We start from the raw sequence: 26,152 nt of genomic DNA, 5'->3' as shown, positions 1-26,152 counted from the left end.
TCAATGTTTAAGTATCACAAAAAGTATCACATAGTCCTTTGATTAATCATTTACAACCTTCGCCAGATACTGCGTTTTTGCAGATTTAACACAATGCTCACACAGATATAAGGCATTGTGTGATACTGTAGCATATCCATGCTTTCACTTACAAGGTGTTTAAATGGTTAATTTCTAGTTGATGTTTAATGCTACAGTACGTGGTAGATGGACAGATGTACAATTTAGGACTAAGCAACAAATGTGCTTTTTATCCCTTGTTCAAAGATTTTGCCTTGTTGGCACCTATTGTATCAGCTGTGCTCTGTTTCTTCTGTAATCAGCTCAGGGGAAATACAAGACCAAGGCATTAGAAGGACAGTCTTTTGATGGCTTATTTATATACTTCAATGAATTAAGCTACCTCAGCTGAAAAGGAAAATGACTAGCTAAATTTGAACATTTACCCTGGCTGTGGTTAAGAAATGGAAAAATAAATAAGCACGCACCACGGTTTAAGTAAAACTTCACATTCATCTGCCATATTTTAAAAATATTTTCTGGTTCTATTATACATACACGGTAGATATGTGCATTCAGAGAAGAACTCATATTAAACTGACAAGTGCCTGAGGTTGATTAGTAGTTCTAGCATTTTTAAGAATGGAGAAGAAAAGAATCCAACTTTTCCACATCCAGTGTCTTGACCTGCATCCACCAAGGAGAATAAAGCACAGAAATCTCACTGGCTTGTTCTTGATGGATGAGTTCATATATTTGAGAAGCACACCCTATTTTTATTAATGCTACACAGTTCCTAACAGCATGAACGATTTTTCTGTCTATGCGTATACAGTATACGAATTCGTGTGACAAAGGAGACTTATACTCTATAGGAGATATATCCCCACCTATGGGAATCAGCTGTGGACCTATAATGATAGTGGAACTATAAGGATGTACACTATTCAAAAAGAAATGGTTTGAAACAGATGTTGGTAGAAGCATGCTATTGTTCTCAGAAATTGATCTTGTCAGGCTTGAATCAGACAGGCTGTAGTATCATTGATTATGCTGATATAAATGTCCCTGTTAGCAAGAAAGTGCATTCTAAAAAATAAGTCAGTTAAACTGTGTAGTATTTAATTTTATCCGGAGATTTGTGTAGGATACAAATATTATATCAGTTGCTTGCTTGATTAATACATTACACATGAACTAACCATATATAATTACCAGTAGAGTTGTGGCAAAAGTTCTATGCCCTCTATTGGATTCAAGAACACAATTTCGGTATGTTTTTTAGACACAACCAGATCAGGAGTTATCACACAGACAACAAAATCTTCCTATTCAGGCCAGCATCTTAATTTGCAGAGAGTATCAAGATGCATTTACTGTACATCCTATAAAATAACATTTTGAATTATTTGTAGCTTGACTGTGTGTCCCATATTTGCCAGGATAGCCTGGTATTTAAGGTCTGTACTGAGCGTCCTCACTTAAAAAAAAATAGCTATCTGTCCCATTTTTTAGAAAGCAAAAATGCTAAGAGGTCTATGCTTCTGAAATTCAAAAATGTATGAGATGGAAAAGGAGGAAAAACGTAGGAGTGCCCCCCAGAAACCAAAAAAAATGCATGTGTCCCATTTTTGGCTAAGGGGAATATTGTCACCATAATTATCTAAGAATTAATATTTTAATCGTTTAAAGCCATGGGTGTATTCAATTTGAAAATTATGCTATTGGCTCACATCACACTAGACAGAAAACAGTTTACTCATTTTCCATTACTTCTGTTTTTTTTTTAACCCATACTTAAAGAAGAAGGCATCTGAATTCTGGGACAGAATATTTTTGACATTGTTTTCCCAATAGTTTTCTTCTCAAGTCCACTCACCAACAACACCATTTTTTATGTCCATTAGAGTCCTTTGAGGTTCTTTTTAATCTTAAAGAATGACATATGGTTTAATATGTCTCCTTTTGTACAATTAATAAAACAGTTAATAAAATACATTTTCCTATGGATTTTAAATAAATTTTAAACCTATTATCAATAATTGTTAAATAACTGTATCTGAAAGAGGACAGAATGTTTCAGCAGATAGTAATGTAAGTTCAATAGCTTTTTTACAAGCTAATTCAACAAAGCCAGAAATCAAAAGCGGTATTCAGGAAACTAACAGAGGCAAAGATCATTTGCTGGAGCCTTAGAGCAAAGATTATAAAAACCCATACTGTGCTGCCATATTTAATCCACAATTGGGAAAACACGGTGCTATGTAATTGTCTGATACATGGCACTGAAGTCATTTCACTCTGCAAACCACAACTGGCTACCCAGTGAAGCTCAGCAGGTGTGAGCCTGGTCAGTACCTGGAGGGGAGACCTCCTGGGAAAAACTAAGGTTGCTGCTGGAAGAGGTGTTAGTGGGGCCAGCAGGGGGCGCTCACCCTGCGGTCCATGTGGGTCCTAATGCCCCAGTATAGTGACGGGGACACTATACTATAAACAGGCGCTGTCCATCGGATGAGACGTAAAACCGAGGTCCTGACTCTCTGTGGTTAATAAAAATCCCAGGGCATTTCTCGAAAAGAGTAGGGGTGTAACCCCGGTGTCCTGGCCAAATTTCCCCTTGGCCCTTACCAATCATGGCCTCCTAATAATCTCCATCTATGAATTGGCTTCATTTCTCTGCTCTCCTCCCCACTGATAGCTGATGTGTGGTGAGCGTTCTGTCGCACTATGGCTGCCGTTGCATCATCCAGGTTGCATCACCGCACATTGGTGGTGGTGGAGGGGAGTCCCCATTATCTGTAAAGTGTCTAGAAAAGCGCTATATAAGTGTAAGCAATTATTATTATTATTTCTCCAAATGTCAATTTTACTAATTTAGCACTATGTCCCTTAACTGAGACACAACTATCTAAAAAAACGTTGTGTGACTTGTTTCATATGAATGAACAAGGAAAGGTATACAGAAGGTACACAAAACTGATCATTTTTAGCATATACTCTCCTACAGTGTAACCTAAGAGGAGGTAACAAATCCCCTATATAAACACTAAGAGAGCATTTACTTCCTTGAGCATTAAATTGCTCAACAATGAAGAAAATTGTTTGAAAGTATTATTATTGTGTTTAGACTCTTTACAAGCTAACTATTTTTAATGATATGGTAGTGATTGAGCGAAGTTGTTGAATGTTGTTTTGTATTCTGGTATTGTACTGCTGTTGTATTGCATTATTGTTGTTCTATATGTTATATGTTTATGAGCTCTTGATGTGCAAGACAAATTCCCTTAGGGATAATAAAGCTTAAGTCACCTCAAATTTAGTTACAATTTTAAATCAAAGTGCTGGATCTAGAGACCTGCCTCTTAAACAGCACAATAAAGACTGTATAAACTTCAGCAACATTCATCCAAGTACTGTACAGTTCACTTGTCTACTTCCTGATAATATACCATAATACACACTCACCTCGACTCCTTTGTTAACATAACTGCTTAATTTTAATGTACAGACTTCACTGCATCTCTGCATAAATATTATACTAGTACATTCCCTCCTAAAATACTTAATGCAGATGACGCTGCCAGTGGAACATTATGTGAAGTTTCCACAAGTTTGATGGAACAGTGAGATAGCAAAAGAAAGAAGAAACAATTAAAGCCAAGTATGACACTTCCAATAGAATATGTAACAAATGACAAACTGTGACCATGGTTACAATTTGCATTATAAAATTTAGGAATTTAGAAGGTAACAGGACAGAAAGGGGTCTTACAGGCAAAGCACACTCAACTGGGTCTGTTTTGACACTTTGATAGATGCAGGTACAGTGAACTCCAGCTAGGATTCCTGATGAATGGACCCCATAAGAAGATGCTAAAGAATCCGACAAAGAAATAGACTCAACCTGTCACCAACAGCCAGACTTTGCAAAAAAACTGACACAGAGAATTTTGTTGAGCACTCCACTGATAAAAAGATAACAGCACAACTGCATATGTGATTCCTGTAACATTTCTTTCATATGGATTAATCTGTCTAGAAAATTTACTTTTTTATAGCCTCACATTTTAGATGAGAGGACACACCTTACCCATTCAAGTAAAAGAACAGATAAATACATGTCAACAACATCGTAAGTGCATGTATTAGGATTCCTATTTATTAAACTTTATAGAAAACTGCTGGGTTTTAATTATTTTTAGGAGTCGTAATAAAATAAAGTCTTCATTAGGCGCAATATGAATTAAAATTTAATTTCAAAGCAAATTAGCAGCACAATTAATTTTTGGAACTGCTTACGAGGAAAACGGCAGTTAAATTTAATTACAGGATGACATCGGCAATCATAGTTTAATTGCCACTTATTAATTCTCCTTTCCAACAGGATGGTTTTGAGACGAGGATCTGACAGTGAGATATGTGCAAGCCAGCCATTAATTGTGATGGAGCAAAAGACAGATGCTGCTTTTTTTCTTAGATTTACTGAGAAAAAATACATTTGGCTTACATTTGTCAATTCCATGTAAGATGGCAGGTCATTTTTTCTAATACTTCACAGTGCTTCCTGATTATAACACTGTTGTAAAAGAGCTATTTTGAGAAAAGCTGAATTATTTTATGGAAATAGACTCATAAAGCAGAACATATGAAAGGTTTCACATGACTACCATTTTAGATGAGACAGTTTGCAGTTAGTTTTTAAAAGGGCATCTTATTAAATTAGTTTTGCCAACCTATTTGCTATGTACGTATTGCAAGTGTGTTCTGAATGTGTGCATTCATATTGCAATCACTACCAAATCCATTTTGGCATAACACAAATAAGACGATCCAAAAAAAGATGAAATAGGAAATCTTTAGATAGGGAGCTCCTCTCCCATCAACTCTTTAAATCTCAGTATCTGAAGCAGCCATTCGAGACACAAAATGATCCCAGACTGCTATTGCTGAAAAAAAATGCATTTGGTCATTTGACTGACAGAAATAAGTTCATTTATACATAACAGACTTACAGGAGCCAATAAGAACAAAACATCTTAATAAATGATACCAAAATACCAGGGAGCCAAAGGGCACATGTTTCTGTTACAAACATACACTCTAAAATGGCCTGATTATATCAAGTTGTCCTTTATGTTTTCTGCACAGGCTTAAAGTTCACCACCCCCAGACTCAGAAAGAAAAATGACCAAGATGTCAGAACGTACTGAAATTAGTTGATTATTTCACAGTGATGTTCATTGGCATCTGTTCGAGACCGAACATCTCCACAATCCTCATACAGTTTTCAACAATTTATTTCTCTTAGGTCTCAGTTACTGTAGGTCTCAGTCCTATGGGACTGTTTTATGACTACATTCTATATTGTATCTCCCACCTTAATGATTGACTTATCAGCTCTGCACTCCAACTTTAAATTTTCAACTTTGTATTTTGAAGACTATTTCATTTTGATTGTTTCAGTTGACTGAATTCACTGGTATTTGACAAGCTGAGGACACTCTGGAAAACTATATACTAGCTGTTCGTGGCCAAATGTGCACTACTGCATGAGATCCCAGTCATATTCAGGTAATGACACAGGCCAGTCTCAGACTCATCACGTCTAGACTATAGGGCTCAATCACTTCACCAAATGAGCACCTTTCGTGCTCATAAAATGTTTTTAAGCTAATGAACACCAAACTGTTGATTTTTCAAAGTGCATAAGTCATATAAAGTATATTATTTCACTATAAACAAAGTATGAAATCATAAAAATTACAGTGGATTTTCTTTTACATCCAAAGGCTCCTTTGCTTCAGGAAGGACTTGACTACTGCGATGTAAGAAAAGTAACTTAACAAACTTAAAGTCCACTTTAAACATGCAACCTCACCAGACCACATTCCACACACCTCCACTGAAAGTTCTACTCCCGTGGCACATTAAATTCACAGGAAAATGCTCTTTGAGATACCTTGTTTCTAGGAACCAGAAAGATTCTCATGGGCTTCACCTTGTTCATGCCCTGTATATTTCCACGATATGAAGGAACTCATTTGACTGAGTCTGAACCCCAAAGAAATACATGAACTGCTTTACAAAACGCAGACATAAGAACATAACATAACATTTATAACATAACACACAACATACATTTGCAAAAAGTTGTAAATTAAAGTCCTTTCAGCCTCAAGTATAGTCCGGATTAACTGCCATCTTGAAATGAAACAGCTAGAATTTAATTAAAACTTTCCCATAGAATTGAGCTTCTGCATAAATAAGAAAAAATGGCAGAGAAAAACGCAGCATACAAATGTTTACACAGCAATGTAAGTTTGAAACCTTGTGAAAGACATGTATTACTGCATTAAATTGCAGTCAAAATGAAACACTAAATTCATTACTAAAGATGGTATAATTATGTTTCTTTTATCTATGAAAACACTGTATTTCAGATAAGACAGATAGATAAGATTGCTTTATTGGCCATATAAAATTACTTGTATGAGGAATTTGTCTTTTCACATACCCCAACTTGCTCTCCATGACTTACACAGACAGAAAGAGAAGCATAGCTGTAAACACGTTATATTGATGTATTTTATAATAATGGAAATCCAAGATTATCTGGATGGGAAACCAACCTTGGTTAACTTGAAATAGTGTTTATATTATATATTTTATACATTACACTTTGCTGGTCATGCAGCTTCAGATCAATAAATCATAAAGAATTATGAATTCAAGTTAAGCTTAAGAGAGGGCATTTTTTTTGCTTCTCAGCTTCATTATGCTGCTGGACAAGACCACAACAATTTTCTCAAGAAATAGTAACCCACCGAAGGGTGGCAAGATAATTCCTCAGATCTTTCTTTTAAATTGCTTGAGAGCATACAGAATGCAAATGCAAGTAGATAAAGAGCAATTCAACATTCACAAAGAGTTTTGAACAGCATATCTAAATCCTACTTTCTGCTCAATCTCAGCAAATATGCAGCCTAATGATTTTGCATCCTAAGAAATTCATATGTGAGGAATATAAAATGTATATTCCTTAACAGAACCATTTACAATATTATTCAATCTGGAAGTAATTTAACTTCATGCAGCTCAGAGAGAAAACACCCTGAAAGTGTGAGAATTCGAGCAGAGCCCCTGTATACATTCAAAACAGTCGGATCATCTTTTTTAAATTAAAAATGCCCTGAATTAAGTTTAGTTGTCATGACCCTCCTCCTACCCCTAGAGGGAGCTCCACCTTTCTGTCCTGTTCCTAACCTCCCTGTGCTCTTTCTTGTGCTTCCGGTGCGTCTGTTGGTGGTGTGCTATTTATTTCCGTTCTGTCCTGTCTTCCTCACTCGGCATTGGGATCGGATGTCGTGAGGCTGGCCTCACCAGGTCGCCCCAGGTCCGTGGCCTGAGGGCTTTGGTCTCGTCCCCGACTCCGCCCGATACCTTGAGCCTCCCGCAAACCCCCCCGCTTTTGCTCAGTTCCTGCCGCTTCACATAGGGTCTTCTCATTCCACCGGTCTCTCCACGGCTTAGCCTCCAGCTTCCATGACAACAGTCACATTACAACTGGGTCCCCTTGGCATTGTTGACAAAACAACCTAAAAGGGAATTTTGTATGTGGTGCATCCAAAGGTTATTTACAGGGGTGCTACAACAAAAGTGTGCAAAACTGTATCCTGCAGGGCAAATTATTTAATTGAACGGGGTGTGACAACTATAACTTTCAGCCAACCATGATCTAATGACACCGTACCTGCACCAATATTTTCCCAATAACTAATGTTTAGTGGCCTGTTGCTATGTTGTAACTTCAGACTCATCCTCTGGTCAATGAGTTATCATGCATCCCACTTGTCCAATAATTGTGACAAACCTGAGTACATTGTATCTTTTCAAGCTATCATGTAGCCCACTGCTTTCTTAGTTCCACAGGCTGATAGCTTGCCCAGTGTAGCTCCAGCTCTTATCTGCTTAACCCTAAAGCTCTCTCTCTCCCCACTGATCTCATTTGGTCATGGGTGCCTCTTTATACTAAAAACTGGCACCATGACAAAGCAGCAGCCAGTCTGATATGTTGCTCCTTCCCATTTGTGTCTAGGAGCAGACTTCTACCTCTCTGCCTCCTACTATCTCCTGAGGTGATTCTCTTACAAGGCTCTGAATTGCTCATGGGTAAGGCTAACTCCAAGAGAGCCCATCCGAACAGTTTGTTTCCCTCCTATGGAATTCCAATTAATCCTCTGAATGCCCCAACGTCAAAGCTCAGGTGTGTGTAATACAAAGTCTGCTTTCAGTTACTTTTTCAGCAGGCATCTTTACACAGGGCCAAACCAAAGCCCGCAACTGGGCCTAGATGGGTGCTTCTTCTCTGTCTTTAAAACATTTACATTTTTACATGACAAAATTACATTTATTAAAGATCAATACTTTTCACACAGTTCTTCAGGGACCCTGGTCAGTGGCTGCCCAGAAGGTTCTGGGAAGATATGATCTACTTGTCATTGCTGTGACAGTCACTTAAACTAATCAGTTTTGCACAACAATGGAATTGCTTTGGCTACTGCATATATACTCTGCCACCTCTGCAAAAATTATTTTACTGTGATATTTTACTATTAATATAACCACTACATTGTAAGTTTAAACTGTAAAGTCTCTATCGAAAGCAATATTTTGAATAGCTAATAAAGAGATGATATTTGGTAGGCCCTTATAATGAGATTTCTGAAAATGACACATACATATTGTATCCTATCTCTGTGTCACTCCTGCTTTGAAAAGGACAGGTTAGTTAATGTGATTAACAGATGTCGTGTTTTCCAAATGGAATACAATTATTCACACAGTACATTTGTGCTTATTTGATCTTTTCTCTCTTCCTTAGAACAACAACCAAAACCCACAAAAAACACTTTTGTGCTAGCAATTCTATTATTGGCCTTGCTTATGCCCCTGTTACCCTATTTTTAATTCATCTCTAAAAAACATCTATAGCTGCTCGTATATGTAAAGTATAATCCATCTATCAATGGATATACCTCATTGTTTGAGTTGATTTTGTCTTAATCTGTCATTTTATTTTAATACCTTATCTTAACAATGATATCAATGTGCATTGCAGATTTCTATCTTGGAATAAGTCACTGATATTAACTGTATCATACTCAAAATCCCATTGTAACAGTGAAATATGTTTCCATTATTTCTAGTTTTATCTTCAATTTGCTTATGAATAGAAGTGCTATGATTTAGCTACTTACACAAACAATATTGTGCCACCCACCCATCTCTTAATCTGCTGTTCCTGTTCTTCATCTTGTATAAATAGAGATTTCAAGTGCTTAAAAGACAGACACTGTAGCTGCAGGGGTTCAACTACTAGCAGGCATTAGAAAGAAAATAACATTCTCTTTACGGATTACAAATGGGTGCATTTCATTGTTTTGATATGATTTTTCTGCTATTTATAACACACAGCAGATAACAAGAGTTTCATGTTTCTCTTGAGGGATTTAGGTTGGCTGATGTTATTTGACTTTTAATGATTTAGCTCACTATGTATATTCAAATAAATTCTGCTTTCACAGATAATGGGAAATTAGAAAAAAGTATATTTTTAATTATTGTAAAACCTGAACTAATGAAAAAGTCCATTAGGACAGTTACTGTACACCTAGGTTATTTTATAAAAACACCATGTTATAAATGAAATGTCACCAGTACCGCACATTTAGAGATAAAATCCTTTATTTTTGTGCAACCCACATATGACAAAGCAGAGGATTTACATGTATATAATGAGATGCAATTTGTAGGTGGAAGCAAGCAATTCTTTTTAAAAATAGTCTACAAAGCTCGCTGTAGTGAAGACTGTTTTCCTCTGTGTTTAGTACAAAATGCAGTGCTTTGCTAAAGTATTCACCATCTTTCAATAATGTCCCATCTTGACCATTTACAATACACACATTTTTGAAAAAATATAAATGCATTAAAAACTAAAATATGAGAAAAAAAGAAACACAGTTTCACGACACACCTGAAGAATGCTCCATAGCCGAAATGTTGTGTTTCTTTTCTTCTCTTTTCAGCATGCTGACGTAGCTACCTACTTGAAGTTCTTCAAAACTAAAATATGTTTAATATCATAAGTACTCACTATCTTTGCTATAGCAAACCTACATTAGTTCAGGTGCACAAATGCAGTTTTATAGGTAACACAGTTAGTTGACTCCACTCTCTGTGTGTGCAAAAATAGTGGTTCAAATGATTTTCAGAATAAATACACCTGTCTCTGTAAGGTTAAAAGTCAGCTATTGAATTTCAGGCAAACATTTTACCATGACCTTGGAATTAAAAAAAAAACTCAGGGATAAAGCTAAAGAAAGGCACACTCCTGCACTTCAGGAGAAGAGCATACAAAACTTCTAGCTTCTAAAAAAAGCTTCTAGAAAGCTTCTAAATACTCCTTTGAGCGTGGTAAGATCAATCATTGAGTAGTGGAAGATGTATCATTCCAACCAGGCACTGAGCAGGAGGAAACTGGCTAGGGAGGCCATCACGAGACCAGTGGCAATTTTAAAAGACAGAGTTCAATGCCTGAGATGAGAAAAAATGTATAAACAGTCAATAATATCGTAGTCACACCACAAAACTGGCCTGTTGACAAACCCATCTCAAATCCTGCTTGAAGTCTGCAACAAAGCTTCTCAGTTTCATACTGCAAACATGTGGTAAGTCATGCCAGGACAAAGGTTTTGCAGTCAGACAAGAACCAACTTTCTAGTCTAAACGCAAAGCATTACATCTGGCACACAAATGTGGCCAGCTAAGTAAGTTTTAAAACTGCAACAGTGACTGAAGGCTGACCTTCACTGGCTTGTGTTCAACCTACACATCACAATCATATTGATTTGGTATCCTAGCCTATTAAATTTCACAAAGGACGAAGGTTAGAAGTAAACATTCTCCCATTTGGTTTATGGATTAGCCTTTAAAAGTGCAGGAGAGAATGCACATGCTGATGTCAGCACTGTATTTTCCACTTGCAGGGGTCGACAGCAACACTGTTACAACTTCACTGCTTCACCCCATCAGATCTTCATCTCAAAAGATAAGCGAAATTGGGTTGCATTAGTACAAGGATGGAAGACCTCTAATGAACATTACGTTGCTCCTGCAAGTGGTGTTGGTGGACCAGTAGGAAGAACTTTTTCTTGACCACAATTTCCAATCCATTTTCCTAGTTAAATTATTAAAGGGGGGATTATTAGATTATTAAAGGGATCCATTAAAGATCCCAATGCACTGTTTATAAGAGATGGGTGTTACCCAGTGTCCTGGCTAAATTGCACTTGGATCTTACACTACCTGGTCTCCCTTAATTTCTTCCTCAATTTACCTTTTCCTGAACTGCTATGTAGTTAGCCTTGTGGCACATAATAGCTCCTGTGCATTACTTAGTTCAATGAAATGGGTCTTCACCTATAAAGTAAATCACTATAAAAATGCAAGAACTTTTATTATTAAACTCTGCATGAAAAATGAGGAGTACATATAGAATTAAAAGAAAATTCAGATACTAAAGGACAACCTTTTGTATAATACTTAAACCTTGATGGACACTACAGATGAAACTGGAATGTGGTAATCAAAGTGACTTTCAGAAGCTTCTTAAGCTTCCCAAGGTTTTGTGAAACTACCATTTGACCAAAAAACAACAGAAGATTACAATAAATTGACATTTCTTTTCATTATACAGTATATGCTGACTCTGAATACATATGAATAAAGTTCATTTCTAAATGCATATTTTTACAGCAGGACCATTGATACAGCTGGACAATTGATATATTCCATAATATATTCATTTATTTTTATACATTTCAATTCCTAAGTGTTGAAAAACATCAAAGTACACCTACATTTTCTTCGTTAAATCAATGTTAGTTAGAGTTAATCAAGGATATGAATACACTTAGAGGCCACTATATCTGCTTACCTCATAACTAATTTGTAGTGTAACAAAACTGATTGTGTTTTTACTTGTACATTTTTACCACTGTATGTTTTGGTGAACATAAGAAAACAATCTACAGTCAATCTAAGTGTACTGTATTTCTGCACCCAAAAATGCATATTATCTACTGTGATATGGAAAAATATATTTTTAATCATTAACGAATCACATTAAATCATTTAATTAGGGGTTTCTCTGTCAGTAACCTTCTAAATGCATAACATCATATTGTGTTGTTAGGATTATATTAATTACTGCACTTTACTGCTAATGATGACACTTAAGTCACTAATTAGTAAATCAGGACTTCTCAAATGAATTATATTCAAATGCATTTAAAAATAATCTCACTAAATTACATCTCCTTAACCACACTGTGTCCAAAAGGCAATGTGCAGAATACAAAATAAGTACTAAGCAGCTGACATTGCCTTCTAGCACGAAGCAAGTTTCCCGTCTTGGTTTATTGTTATTGCATAAGCTCCCAAAGAAAGCAGGCATTCATGATAGATTGATTTTACAAAAATATAAAACATTTCAAATTAAATCTGTTATCCTACCCATATATCATAATGGTTAAAAATGAGCAGAGGCCACTTACCTATTGTGCTCATTAGGTCCTACTATACTGTATTTCTCTAGAACCAAGTAGCAGTACTAATTATAATAGGAACAACACTCCTAAAGTATAGATATGTAAGTGTAAAGTATCAAATTCCCTCAAACATCCTTTTTCTGGAGAAGGGCAGTTTAGAGTTTTCATTAAAACCTAACCTGCTTGTCTTTGGAAGGAAACTGGGGCACCCAGAAAAACTCCCAAAACACACAGGAACGCATATACTCTCTCCACAGACAGAAAGCCTAAGTTAGAATTCAAACCCAGAACCCTGAAGCTGTGAGGCAATAGTGCCATCCCAAAACGTATACGAGAATTCAATCCTTACCACTGACATTCACGGTTGGTCTTTTTGAACAGAAAATCATACTATGTAATGCCTGAGGTCTTTCATTACATGGATAACTGGTTTATTTTAGTAACCAATGTTTTATTACAACACATAGTACCACCAAGGAGTGTCAACAAAATTTCTAGCAACTAGTAAAGTGGTCAACTTTTGTGATACATAAAACCAATCAACTTTGTTTCACAGATTTTGACTGCAGGACCTCAGGAGGGATGTTTGTAATAGCCCTGTAAATCAAATTCCCCTATAAATACTAAAAGTGGAGGTGTTTTCTATACACAGTGTTTCAAAGATGCCAGTCCATCCTAGGGCAGACACAGAGACACAAACACACTCACACCTAGGGTCAATTTTCCTAGAAGCTAATTACTTCCTAATTATTTCCAGTACGTCTGTGAACTGTGGGAGGAAACAGGAGCATCCAGAGGAAACCCAGACAAACATGGGGAGAACATACGAACTCCACACAGATAGCACCCCAGGTAAAGAATTGAATCTAGAGCTCCAGTGTTGTAATGCTGCAATGTTAATCACTGCACCACCATGCCATCCCTCAGAAGGAAAGTTGGTATTTGTTATTTTATGCAGACAGCAAAACCGATAGCTAAATGTTTTGCAGCAACAAAGCCTTCCTTAAAGAAAGATACAATTGTACAGTGCACATGGCTTTCACACTAGCTGTCCTCTGTTACAGACTCTGGTGCTCAACGAACTGTGTTTGTTCCTTCTAAACCATTTGCCATTACTTATTTCAAAATGCTATTAGTAAACAAATTCCACTGCAGATGTATTTATATGAAACGTTTTCAGATACAGAATCTTTTCCTAAAAGATGAATTTTGTTTTATGAATTATAAAGCATTTGACCTACTTCTAAAGAAGTCCAAAGTTATATATGGACTATGTTCTTTATAACTTTTTCCTATGAAATGCTTTCATAGCTGACCCACAATGATGTACTGTAAGGGTGGATTGAAACTCACATCTTTTTCTTTACATCAAATAGGTTTTGAATGTTTTCAATATCTGAGGGGATGTGCAATGTGCGATATTGCACTTTCATTTTTTAGCATCTTTCATCAAGAAATGTAGATAACCCTTTTTAAGCCTTAGACATAATTCCTCAATAATGCAAAATAAAAATGTTAAAACTGTAAAATGCCTATTAATTGTTTTGGAGTGGTGAAAAACACATTTTTGTTTTCTACATTTGTGTTAAAAAAGATTGCTACCTTCTAACTTAATAAATCTTTAATCAAAAATGCTAACAAAATAAGGTAACACTGTATCAGTAAGGAAATCTCATCCCAAAAACAAGTCATTTAGACTACATTTAAAGAACAGTCTTCTCACATATTAGAGAAGATTATTGTCAATCATTAACAATGATGCAAACGATTGATCATAACCTTTTCATGTTTTTTACCTCATTAGGCATTATTTCAGAAAATGTTGTTTTCTTACCTTGAGTGTAGTATCATTCATACTGTAATGTGTCTTAAATTCTCAGCTGAAGAATGACCCCACCTGGCAGGAAAGGTGTTTTTTTAAACAAAACTCAGAATGAAGGGGTCATTATTCTACTGCTTTGCCAGTTGAGCTATTCATGTGAAATTATTTTGGCATGTTTCTAGAAAAACAAATGATGTCAGCTCCATAATCGTATACTTTGGTAAAATTTCAGGCTGTTTTATAATAAAGAATTAAAGTTCCAACAGGCGTTGTATCCCAAAAGCTAAAATGCCATTTTTATTCAGTTACTGAAGTTCCATTCTCCACAATGACATAGTATTCAAACTTTTTGAACTACTGTATATGCTCAGAACACTCCTTCAGAAATAGAGTTTTAAAGAAAAACCACTACCCTCCTCAAACAGAAGTGAACAACTGACCGGGAAAAGTCGACCATGGTCTCTCTAATTTCAACAGAAGAGTGAGTCGTTTGACTTCCACGGCACCTGTAGCATAGTGCTGACATCAGTATGAGATGCTCTTTTCCTACAATCAGCACTGAACCTCTGGCATGTCACTACAGAGCTTGTAGGCAGAGCTTGCTGTGGAGTGTCATAAAGCTGGATGAGTTGATGGGTAGATACATCGGAGGAGCCTGTCTGTACTTCCTCTTTCTCCCCATGAGGGTACTAGAGTCTTCGCTGTGAGCCCAGACCTGAAAACATAATTGGCAGTTCCAAACTGGGTGGAAGATATAATGATAAAATTAAAAATAAAATATATAAGAAAAAAAACTCACTTCTGACATGCTTTAAGTTTTAAAAGCCAGTTTTGAACCTATCATCCATTATTTAGTAATGTATCGTGGCAAGCTGTGCTTCAGTAAACTATTTCAGCTTTCAGTTCAAAGCACGTGCACTACTTACTGTACATGCTTGCTGGGATTCTTCACAAATTGTACAACTGTGACTTTGAAACAGTCTCATGAAACCCTTCTGATTTAAATTCTGACAACACTAACATAAGATTCTGGTGCTCCATAATGTCTTTATTAATGCAGAACACACAAGGGCACTTACTTCTGACTGGGTTCACAGCTGCCTCTTAAAGGCCATACTGCAGCATGCTGTTACAGCATTTAACTCTGAAGTTCGACTTCATTCAATCCAGTAACAGAATATACATACAGCCTCTGTAAATAAGCATTTCCCTAATTTATGTAATATTTCTTAGTGTAAATATGCCTATATGCCATGTAACTTTCACAGTTATAAATGATAAGCTTGGAATTTAATGCTTTGGCATTCTCATATCCTAAGATTCCATTTTACTTTTGTATATTGAGAGGCATTGAAAACACAACAAATACCTATCAAATACCTACTATTAGTTTAAAAACTTCTGTCTGTTGCATTTTTAATGCCTCTCAGTATGTTGTGCTTTATGAATGTTTTGCATGACCTTAGTTTTACATTGGTTTACTTTATCTGAACATGTCAAGACACAGATTTTCATCATTTTTATTATCTTAAAACTTACATGAATTTTTCAGTCACAGTAACAAAATTAATTGCCAACAACTACATAAGTGAAAATCCGAACAATAGCTTAATTAGGAAAAAAGCTTAAAAAGCAGCAGTAGCCTAGCACAATCCTTCACTTTTAGTCGCTGTAGTTGATCTTTGTCTTTTTAAATTCAAAGTATCATACGAATCAACCAATTCCAATTTGTATTTCCTTTGGATGTTTCTGATATGTTTGATACTATATTTTTATCTGGAAGAAAACATGCCACATTTATCAGAATGGAAAGCTCAGATAAACAGATGTCTAACCCCGGGTGTTTGTTTGTCACATTACAAGTCTTGATCAAAGAATTTCATATAATTTATTGCTGCTCTTTCCTCAGATGATGAACACAGGCGGAAAAGAGATTATTTGTTCTTAGATAAGAATGCTCTGGCAAACCGCTTTGGTGCAGTAAGACTGTAATTCCTCATGGGGGTTATCAACTTAATAACTGGCCTGAACCTTATCTCCACAATACAATTAATATAACCTAAGGAAAGGAGCTCTCTTTTCCAGGCTTTCAATATAGTCATAGAACTCTTAAGTGGGCAGTCACAGCAACAGCAAGCAAGCCACTGATGTAAAGATGAAGAAAAATGCTGTCATTTAAGTGTTATTATCCATTTATTGATATACAGTGTGATTTGAATCCAAAATATTATTCAGAGAACAGAAAAATAAGCTTAGGTAAGCTACACACGGGATAACATTTGATGTGCAAAACTACTTACTGTGAATTCAAAAGCCATCACATCTTGGTTTATATTTGCAAGCAGTCAACATAACACTTTAAAGGTTCAGGTGGGTAGCTGTGTCAGCATGCGTAGGTTGCAAAGGAACAAGTAATAGGTTTATTCCATGCTTAAAAGAGAACAAAGAAAATGCAACATTTTGGCCGTGGAGCCTTCTTCAGGTGTGTTCTCACATTTCAGCATGGAATAAACCTATTACTTGTTCTTTTGCATTACACTTTAAAGTACCATTTGTATGCCTGACAGTTTAAATAAACCACAAATAAAAATGTAATCTACAGCTACTCCTTACACTATTACTACTAATGAAACTACTTAAAGTCTTACATATTTTAGTAAACAATGCTTTGCTTGCCCAGAATTTGGACAGAAACTTTCATCTGTACACCCGAAGTTTCAGGCAAGCATTTTTCTGTTGTCTTTTATTACTCAAAGATTTAATTTTTATATTTCTTTAACGTGTTACAGGAAGTAAATGAAAAAAAAAGCTTGTACGATTTTCTTGAAACGTCATAATATTTTAGGAGGCTACAAATCCTACATCTTGAGAAGGTAACTCTGTGCTGTGCTAAAAAGGATAAATCATTTCAATGAAATCACTGCTCTGTACAGAGAAAAGAGCTCGGGCTTAATTAAAAGGAGGCAGAGCACAAATTAAATTAGTACATTTTTATAGTTTCCTGCTCAAGTTAACATTAAGTCTGACAAGTTGAATGTTCCTTATTTGCATGCCTAAACCCAAAAATTGGTTTCACGTGACAGAGGAAAAAAGGATAAAGAAGATGAAAGGGGCAGAATCCAATACTTTGAAGATTAAGACAATGAAGTTCCAACTTGACAGCAAAACAAAAGAGGATCGTCCTTGCGCTTAATGGGCAATATCCACTTTGCTGGCTTTTAAGTGGCGCGTGTGTGCACAAGTCTCTCCAAAACAGTTTTCGGATGGTTTTCAACATTTCTATACCAAACTGGTCCAAATAAGAGCGTAAAACCTAAATACAAAGCCATATTATTCTGAAAAGGAAACTGTGCAAGATTCTAATTGAATATTCAACAAAGAATTATTATTATTTCATTCTTTACTCCTGCATATACCACATCCTGGCAGTGAGTATTACAATTCAGTTAATACATTTCATAATAGGATTAACTGTATTAATGAATTATTTAACTGAATTAATACAAACTCAGTTAACTGTAAATTAACAGGCTTTACAGCCCATTTTTATTGCTGGTTGTAATTATAATAAAGTAAATCGGACTTGACAATTTTGTGATAATTGTTGCGTTACATTTCTGTTGGTTTTTAGAAATGGAAATAAAATACTGTGCTCCAACTTTTTCAGGATATATTTCTTTGGGAGAAATCTCAATTTTAATAAGTTAATATAATTTTGCTTCCTAGATAATTTTATTTCTTGACATAAAACAAATATGTAAGTTCTTGCAGGCTGGAGACAACTGGAGATAAGATGTACCTTAGTCCAAGCTGATGGATATTGCATTATAAAACATTAGTTTCTGTTTTATTTTAATTTCTTTTTATAAGTTAAACTGGTCTCACTAGTCAAACCACAACTGTTGAATTGAAGACTAAATAGCTTTTTTACACACATATTTATAACCCCAGAAAGATGACCAATCAGGGTATATTTCCTTAAGACTCAATATAAAGCAGTATCTGTACAGCAAGAAAGAAAAGGGCTTTTGTATGTATCAACGCAATGGTTTACCTCAAAAGCGATAAGCAAATCAGAAAATTAAAACTGCAATTGAGTATTCTGTTTGAAGTTCGAGATTTTTTTCAGTTTTAAGACTATATTTTTAAGATAGTTGCTTCAGGTTATAGTTATTTAAATCAAGCTGAACTTTAGTGATCAATTTAGTGACATCGGATTGTTTCCATGGAAGTTGGTGACTCTTAAGTACCATGCCTATCAATAATTTCAATAAATAAACCCCATTCAACTATGAATATGGACCTTAGTATTTTCTTTTAAACATAATATTTGCATCTAAAACAATTGTACTGGAATAAATTATATTCAGTTTCCTCAAAATATATTTCTGCCCTTTGAAATACAGCACACACAAAGCCCTAGTAGCTGCACCCAGAATTCCTTAATCTAATAGTCACTACATCTGAAACTAGAACATTTGCATTTGTTTGATTAAAATTACAACCATTTATCATGCTTTCATAATAAGCCCAAATCTCTCCATAAACCTTTCTAAAATGAAAATGCCAATTTCAGCTATTTTTTTCTTTAGCAACACTTTTAAACACAGTGGAATGGTTCCTACATGGTAGATTATAAGGAATCTCATAATAAGTGTGGCTGGTTCATATTTGCTATACCTAGAGTTAACATCTTCAAGATCTTCTATTAGAATCAATATAGATTCACAACGTATGTGTAAGTTACAACTGACTGATTGCCAGCTCCAGTAAACACTAATGATTACATACCAGGAGTAAAAAAGTATTTGAAAATTATTCAATTATTCAATGACAGAAATACATTTTTGCATTATCTTGCCCATCCTATGAATATGCCAAAGTGTACAATATATTGAGATTAGACTTAAAATTAGAGTCCATGTTATTTTATATCATATAAAATCAAAAATGTATTTCTAGAAAGTAAATTAAGCTTATTAAATTTGTGCATATGTTTTTAGATGTATTCCTTTCCTTCTACATCCAAGGCTTTGCAAAAGGATTTATACAGTAAATATTTGTTGGATCAACACCTGGAGTTCTTGAAACATTCCAAACCAGACAGTTCAGTATGTCATCTTTTCAATGAATATGTCACTCAAATGGCCTTTAGAGTTAATTTTGAATCATTTTCACACTGCAAGTCTCAGTAATGAAATGTGGCCACTCCAGACAGAATTGAACGAGCGACTTGGCATATTCATCGATACAACATTTAGCTTCAAAGAGTTATAACTGATAAGCAAGACCTTTAAAATTACTATATAGTGTATTTCCTGTTCTTTGAAAGAAATTATTGTATTCATTTTGGAATTTGTAACTGCGTGATAAAATTAATGAACTTTCTGCTTTCAAAACGATGTAGTCACGGAGCATTTCATGATTCTTTACAGCATACACTGTACCATATACAGAAGATGTTTGACCTACATTCAAGATGATCGGTCAGCCGAAAGTAAAGGTGACATTTAATTTACTGAATCGAGAAATTACATAACAGATTGCCACTACTTCGGATTCACCACTAAACTCTTTCCAATATTATGACTCCAGTCGGATAATATGTTTCATTTGCCAATCCTTGTCAGTAGCCCTCTATTCACAAAGTATTGGTATAATTCCACTTCGTGTTTAATTAATTACTGTAAACTGATGTACAGTTCTTTACAACATTCTATATTCTTTTGTGGTATTTGATAACATGAAATTAGTTTTTTTTGTATGAAACACTCACTATATGTAGAAATTATTCATACCTGTTGTCATCTTGTACTTTCATGGATAAGTCTGCTATAATACACGTACATTAACTTAGCTCAACCAAACCATTTAACATTAATGATCTTAAAAAATAATTAACGGAGCTGCCACTGCGCCCACAATTACTATTATTAGCATTAAATAATGGATAATAAAAACATCTTATAAAAATAAGAAAAATTAACTAACTTTTGGGGTACTTTTATTACACCATTAATACACAAATCCGTTTATTTGGATTATCATGAATTAGCAGACACCTTTATCTAAGGCATCTTACATAAAATAACTACAATTCGTACAATAAGCTATCACGTATTTCTGAAACTGTTAACGAAGTTACATAGTGCAACAAGTTGCGGGATATTAATAAGGGCACTATTTCAATGGCCTAGTGGAATAAGAAATACCGTACAATACAGGTGATTGTACATAATAAATACAGGTTACTGAACGATTAATACAACAGATGGATATTTTATATTTATCAAAAAAAGTGAGGGTGGGGAGGTAGTGGCGGTGAACAAACAGCAGTGTTTCCTTACCTGCATTCCTGAGCTTCTTGTTCCTAAATACTGACAAGATGACAAGCAGGTTTCCCAGGATGTCAACTACGATGGTGAATATCAGCACGCTGGCTAGCGCTGTGGTCATTCCAGCGGATGGGTTCTGCGCTGGCAGGCTGCTCTGATTTGGACCTTGGGACCCGCAATCGACACAGCTCACGTTCACTTCAGACAACTCCATATTCGCTACAAGCTTGAAACCCCATAAAAAACACAAATACACGTAACCAGCCCCACAACTAATTGGTACCATGAAGTGCAACTACGAATGACTTTCTTTTATCAGGAGACTACGGTACATGCGACTTCCAAGTGACCGAGACTTCAATTTACTTGACATTTTTAATTATTGAGATAACTTCATTTTATTTTGAAGCGTGTCCGGATAGATTGTTGAATTTGTCGTAACAGCATATCGGCATATCTTGAAATAAGACTCACATCTTAGCAACAAAACATCGCATTTTCCCATATTTCTGATATGGTGTCAGCTCTAAAACGTAAAAAAAAAATGTTTTTTTTTCACATCATCTTCTCTTGTGGCGAGGACGCACGCTGGGGGTGGTTGTTTGCTAAATCTTCATAGATGTTGAAGGCAGGAACATACTGTAGCCGAGAATCCCGTCTCAAATAGAACTGTACGCAAGTTGCAAGTTTTAAATCAGACACTGTAGCAATGTACCTACATATAGGCTACAGCCCGTCTACAGCACAAGAACAATCATAATCACCAGGTTCTCAAGTTAATATTGTTTTCCATTGCAGGGAGTAAACGACTAACCTGTCATTCATTTAGACACCTGATTAGTGCAACTGCCTTTTTTTTTCGGGTCAGTCACTTGAGAAACTGTAAGTCATCACGGCGATTACCCACGCCTTCCAGATACGAAACATAATATTTAAGAAGACAAGGCACTGAAATGTGCTTTAGCACAGTATCAGCAACATTCTTGAGGATTTAGAACATTTTTCATTTTCTTGTAATTAAAGTCCCTCTGAAGAATCCAATCGTGTTTCCCTTAATTTGAGTCTCTTTTTGGCATTCGGTGAAGTAAACTTTTTAAAATTATTATGACACCGGTATTCGAATTTGAAACTGATAGATAATTTAAACCACTCCTCGGTTTGGATTTTATAGCTTTAAAAAAGCGTTGCTTCTTCTTTACTCGCCTTACCGTATTTAAATTTAAACTATAACAGTCTTGAAGGAATTATAGAAGAAATCCTTTTTGTTGCATTCGGTGGCGAAGTCCTTTCCTCTTCTTCACATGCAGTACAGTAGCAACCACATTACAACAGGCAACACATGAACCAAGTCGTTCTTTTTTCATCAAAAATCTTGATTTAACCGTTTAATCGAGCTATAGGTGAAATTCCCTTTCCCAAATGATCTTCGATCTGTCAAGTACCTATGACACTACTTCCAAACCCCTGACCCGGCAAACCTTTGTCCTCGGTGTCATTGCATTAACCTCTTGGGAACTGCTAATGCAAGTCTTTTGCCTCATTCTCTAGTTTCAATTCGGACACTTACACTGCCTTTCGCTTGCCATTGTTTGTGTAACAGCGCCATCACACGACATGCACTTAACAAAATGTAAAATTTGTTAAAGGGAAAGAAAAATTATTTTCCTTACAAGATACATAGCACACACATGAGATTAAAAAAAAAACGTTAAAAATAACAGAGAGGAGGACAATTAACAAACCAATTCTACAAACGGGTTCGTGTTCAAATTCTCATGCGACGTGGTCTGGTTATATGAATTATATAAATTTCTATCAGTACTTTTCATCCCAAATACCTTTACATATAGGAGGAAACCCACTTTATCACTAAAGTGTAACACCCACCTGAGTGGCTGCTATTATACGCGAGTAGGCCCACAATATTAGCTTGAGATGTGGGAAAATTCAGGACCTGAACCGACATGGAATATGTGGAAGGTAGTCAGGACACAAGTGTTAACGACCCTAACTCCAGACTAGGGCATTCGTTTGGAAATTGTGTTCCAGAAAGAAGAGTTCAATTTACTGGCCCAACTTCACTTGCATCCATGACCTGAATTTCTTCGGAGGTCTCCTATCCCAGCCTCCTTACCAAGCGCAGACTTGCTTAGCTTCTGAGATCTGATGAGTTCAGACGACAGGGTGGTAATGCTGCTGCTGGCTATTACATTCTGCAACTTTATCATGGAACGTATACACTATAGAGAAATACAATGTACAAATTGAATTATGAGAAATATACATATGACCAGCAACATAAGCATGGTACCCACCTGATGGCTGTATGTCAGCTCAATATGACCACCATTTACAGTATGTACATTATGCCTTAAGTGGTCAATGGCAATGGTAGTGTCACATTATTATAGACTGCTGCTCTCCATGGAAAAAGATTAAATATATTTTGTATGCACATTGTTGACCAATTCTATTATTCCACAGTGGACAGTCTTCACAATGCAGTTCCCTGAATTGTCCAACTTACAGTAATTCCCAAGTACTTCAAACAGGTAAAAAAATGAAAATCTTTAAAACTATATCAGACATTTTGAATAAGGTTTTTAATAACAGCATGATATTGAAAAAGCATCACTTATGGTAATTTAAATTAACACAACTTGTTCACCATGTGAACCATAAGCAGATTTGTACCACCCTTGTCCGTGATTTTTAATCACAGTATTTGCAGTCTTAATCTTGTTCTACTCATTTTGAAAGCCAATACTTTGAACTCAGAGCTCACATCCCAGTTTTCTTATATCCTTTTGGCAGAAAGCCTCTAGCATTAGTTAAGTATGGATGTTTAACCATACTGAACTTTGTTCAATCTCATGATTTTCTTCCTCTGTCAGATTATATATTTTAGATACACCAACATTTTATAACAGTAGGACTATCTCCAAGTATCAAACTCAGTTGATTTAATACATATTCAATATTGATTTTGATTTTTAAAAAGGGGGTACCTACCATATTACTCAATATCAGTATATGGGTTAATGCATTGTACCTGAATTCAAATTAAGTTAACAGCATTATTTTCTAGGCATGAACAGGAAAAAAGTAAGATATCACCATAGTCATATCAAGAGTCAAGAAATGTTAAAACTGAAGTTTGACCTCTATTGTCATCCTTAAAGCAACCGGTTTTTCAAAGTTTTCCTATTTTATTTATATTTTTGAGTCACATTTTTTAGTTCCTGTTCAAAGCTAAATGGAAGATATTTAAGCATCTCATGATTATGCCCTGACCATTAAGATTTTCATAACCTGCTATCTGGTTGCAAACTGTATGAAGGCACATTTGGTCATATTTCATACCAAGCCTCACTCTTCTTTATAGTCTCAGGTTTAGGTGTCTGATTGATAATCCATTTTTACCATAGTATTTCATATTGTAAAGCAGCTAAACAAATTCAGTTGATTTTCAGCAAGAAAGGGCACTCTTATAAAATAACTGACAGAGTGATCTGCATGCTGTGTACTAGGGAGTCTTGATAACATTTCAGTAATAGCATAGAAGCCTTTAGAAATGAAAAATGCCTCTGAGGTTTTCCATCATAAAATCTGACTCACCACATAAATTCAGTTAGGCCTGGCACAACATGCTTCTGAGACCCACAAAACACTCCAGTATGACTTGAATTCTGGTACTTAATTTCCAGACACGATATGAAAACCTATGGGCACAAACACTAAGTACACACTAACACCATCGAAACTGGTGTTTTCTTGAGGGCGAAAATGAGGAAATTTACTGAGCGAATTGCAGTCAAATCTCTATTCGCCCAGCTTGCAATTTGCAATTTACTTTCATAATTGCAATAGATGTCAAAAGATCCTCCTGCAGTATGTCCTCCAAAATCCATCAGCAATCTTCACCTGCATCATGACTACTGTATGTAGGTGAAATAATCCTTACTAATGGATGCATTACAGAGCAGTTTGAAGTCTGGACAGGAGTCAGTAAGTAAGTCTTATCAGCCCACATCTATCATAAAAACGTCTTAGAGCCATGCTCTCCCTGTTTGAAATAAGACAAATGTCCTACTGGAGTGCAGATGACCTCCCAAACTGGTATGTTAAATCTTCAATGACTACAGACCAAAACCTTTACCCTGACTAGTATGCCGATGATGCAGTATATACTGTGCCAAAAATGGACCTCCACAGAATTGTCAGCATATATAGTAAGGCATTGAAGAAGGAGATTTACACACAATATTCAGAAAACCACATTTCTGCATCAGTATGCTCCAAATACATATGCCACTGTGTCATCAATTCTGATTGATTATGAGTGTTAGAAGAATGAAGACATTTTCAATACTTTGGAAAGCTGATATTGATGAAAAAAGCTAGCACCTCCTGAAATCTATAAGTGCAGGCCAAGCAGTCTCTGGTTATTTGCTAATATATAGACAACAATCAAGAGACAATATATTTCTTTTCTTGCTGATATGTCCTAGAGACATCCCTGCATTGTGATGAAAAATAAAAGTCTTTAAATACTATTGGATCATAATTTTCTTAATCTTCTTCATTTCAATCTGTTCCTGACAGCCTGGAAGGTCTCTCTCTCCTGCTCATCATGGAAATTGATATTTTAAATTCCCAATTAATATATCAAAGTCTTTGGGAGGCTGCAGGACACAGGAGTAACAGGAGAAAACCCATAACTAAAGACTCTATAGCTATTGGTCAGCACTTGGCACAAAGCACTGTTATCTTTATATCTGTATAACAATCTTCTTTTTGTTGTCACAATGTTAGAACATACAAACATGAATTCAAAAGCAACAATAAGAAACTTTGTCCTGTCTCACAAATTTGAGAAGAACTTTAGCCCTGTAACTAATGGATCATCAGTAAAACAAAATAAGTATTCCTGTTTATGCTAAGCTAAAATAAAGTTCAAATATTAAATTTTTGAAATAATGGAATATGTATAATGTTATAACATATAGAAATACATTATTTTCTTTCTGCCCCTGGCAAGGGCAGGGAGAACTGACTCATCACATTAGTTCAATGTTAAACATATGATACATTAAACAGACTTGTTCTCTCAAAGTATAATAGATTTGCAGAAAATATTCAAAGTTCTGAAAGACTGCATCATATTTTTTCCCTGGTGACAATGGTTGAATTGAAGAATTGAAGTAAAGGGAATAGGGAAAAATTAAATATGTAATGTTGTGATTTCAGCCCGAGATTTTCCATTGCTATGTATTTCAGCCAATTATAAAATCTTACACAAATGCAAAACTTTCAGTTCACGTTAACAGCTCGGCAATAGCTTCTGATATAATTTGTCAGATGAGAGAAGATGATTTGGCTGGACA

General features: G+C 35.6%; 1 protein-coding gene across 1 annotated transcript in view; it reads right to left on the bottom strand.

Annotated features, from left to right (window-relative positions):
• The window catches only part of mtnr1c (melatonin receptor 1C), a 76,222-nt gene extending 53,902 nt beyond the window's left edge, over positions 1-22,320 (bottom strand). The window contains exon 1 of the mRNA XM_088596829.1: positions 20,778-22,320. Within this exon, the coding sequence (XP_088452955.1) occupies positions 20,778-21,051 (274 nt within the window). The 5' untranslated portion in view covers positions 21,052-22,320. The remainder of the gene's footprint in view (positions 1-20,777) is intronic.
• Between the last annotated feature and the right edge of the window lie 3,832 nt (positions 22,321-26,152).

The sequence above is a fragment of the Lepisosteus platostomus genome, chromosome 10 (genome assembly GCF_059453375.1).
Source record: "Lepisosteus platostomus isolate fLepPlt1 chromosome 10, fLepPlt1.hap1, whole genome shotgun sequence".
Lineage (NCBI taxonomy): Eukaryota > Metazoa > Chordata > Actinopteri > Semionotiformes > Lepisosteidae > Lepisosteus > Lepisosteus platostomus.
Note: the sequence above shows the minus strand (reverse complement) of the source record. Positions and strands in the feature narration are given on the sequence as shown.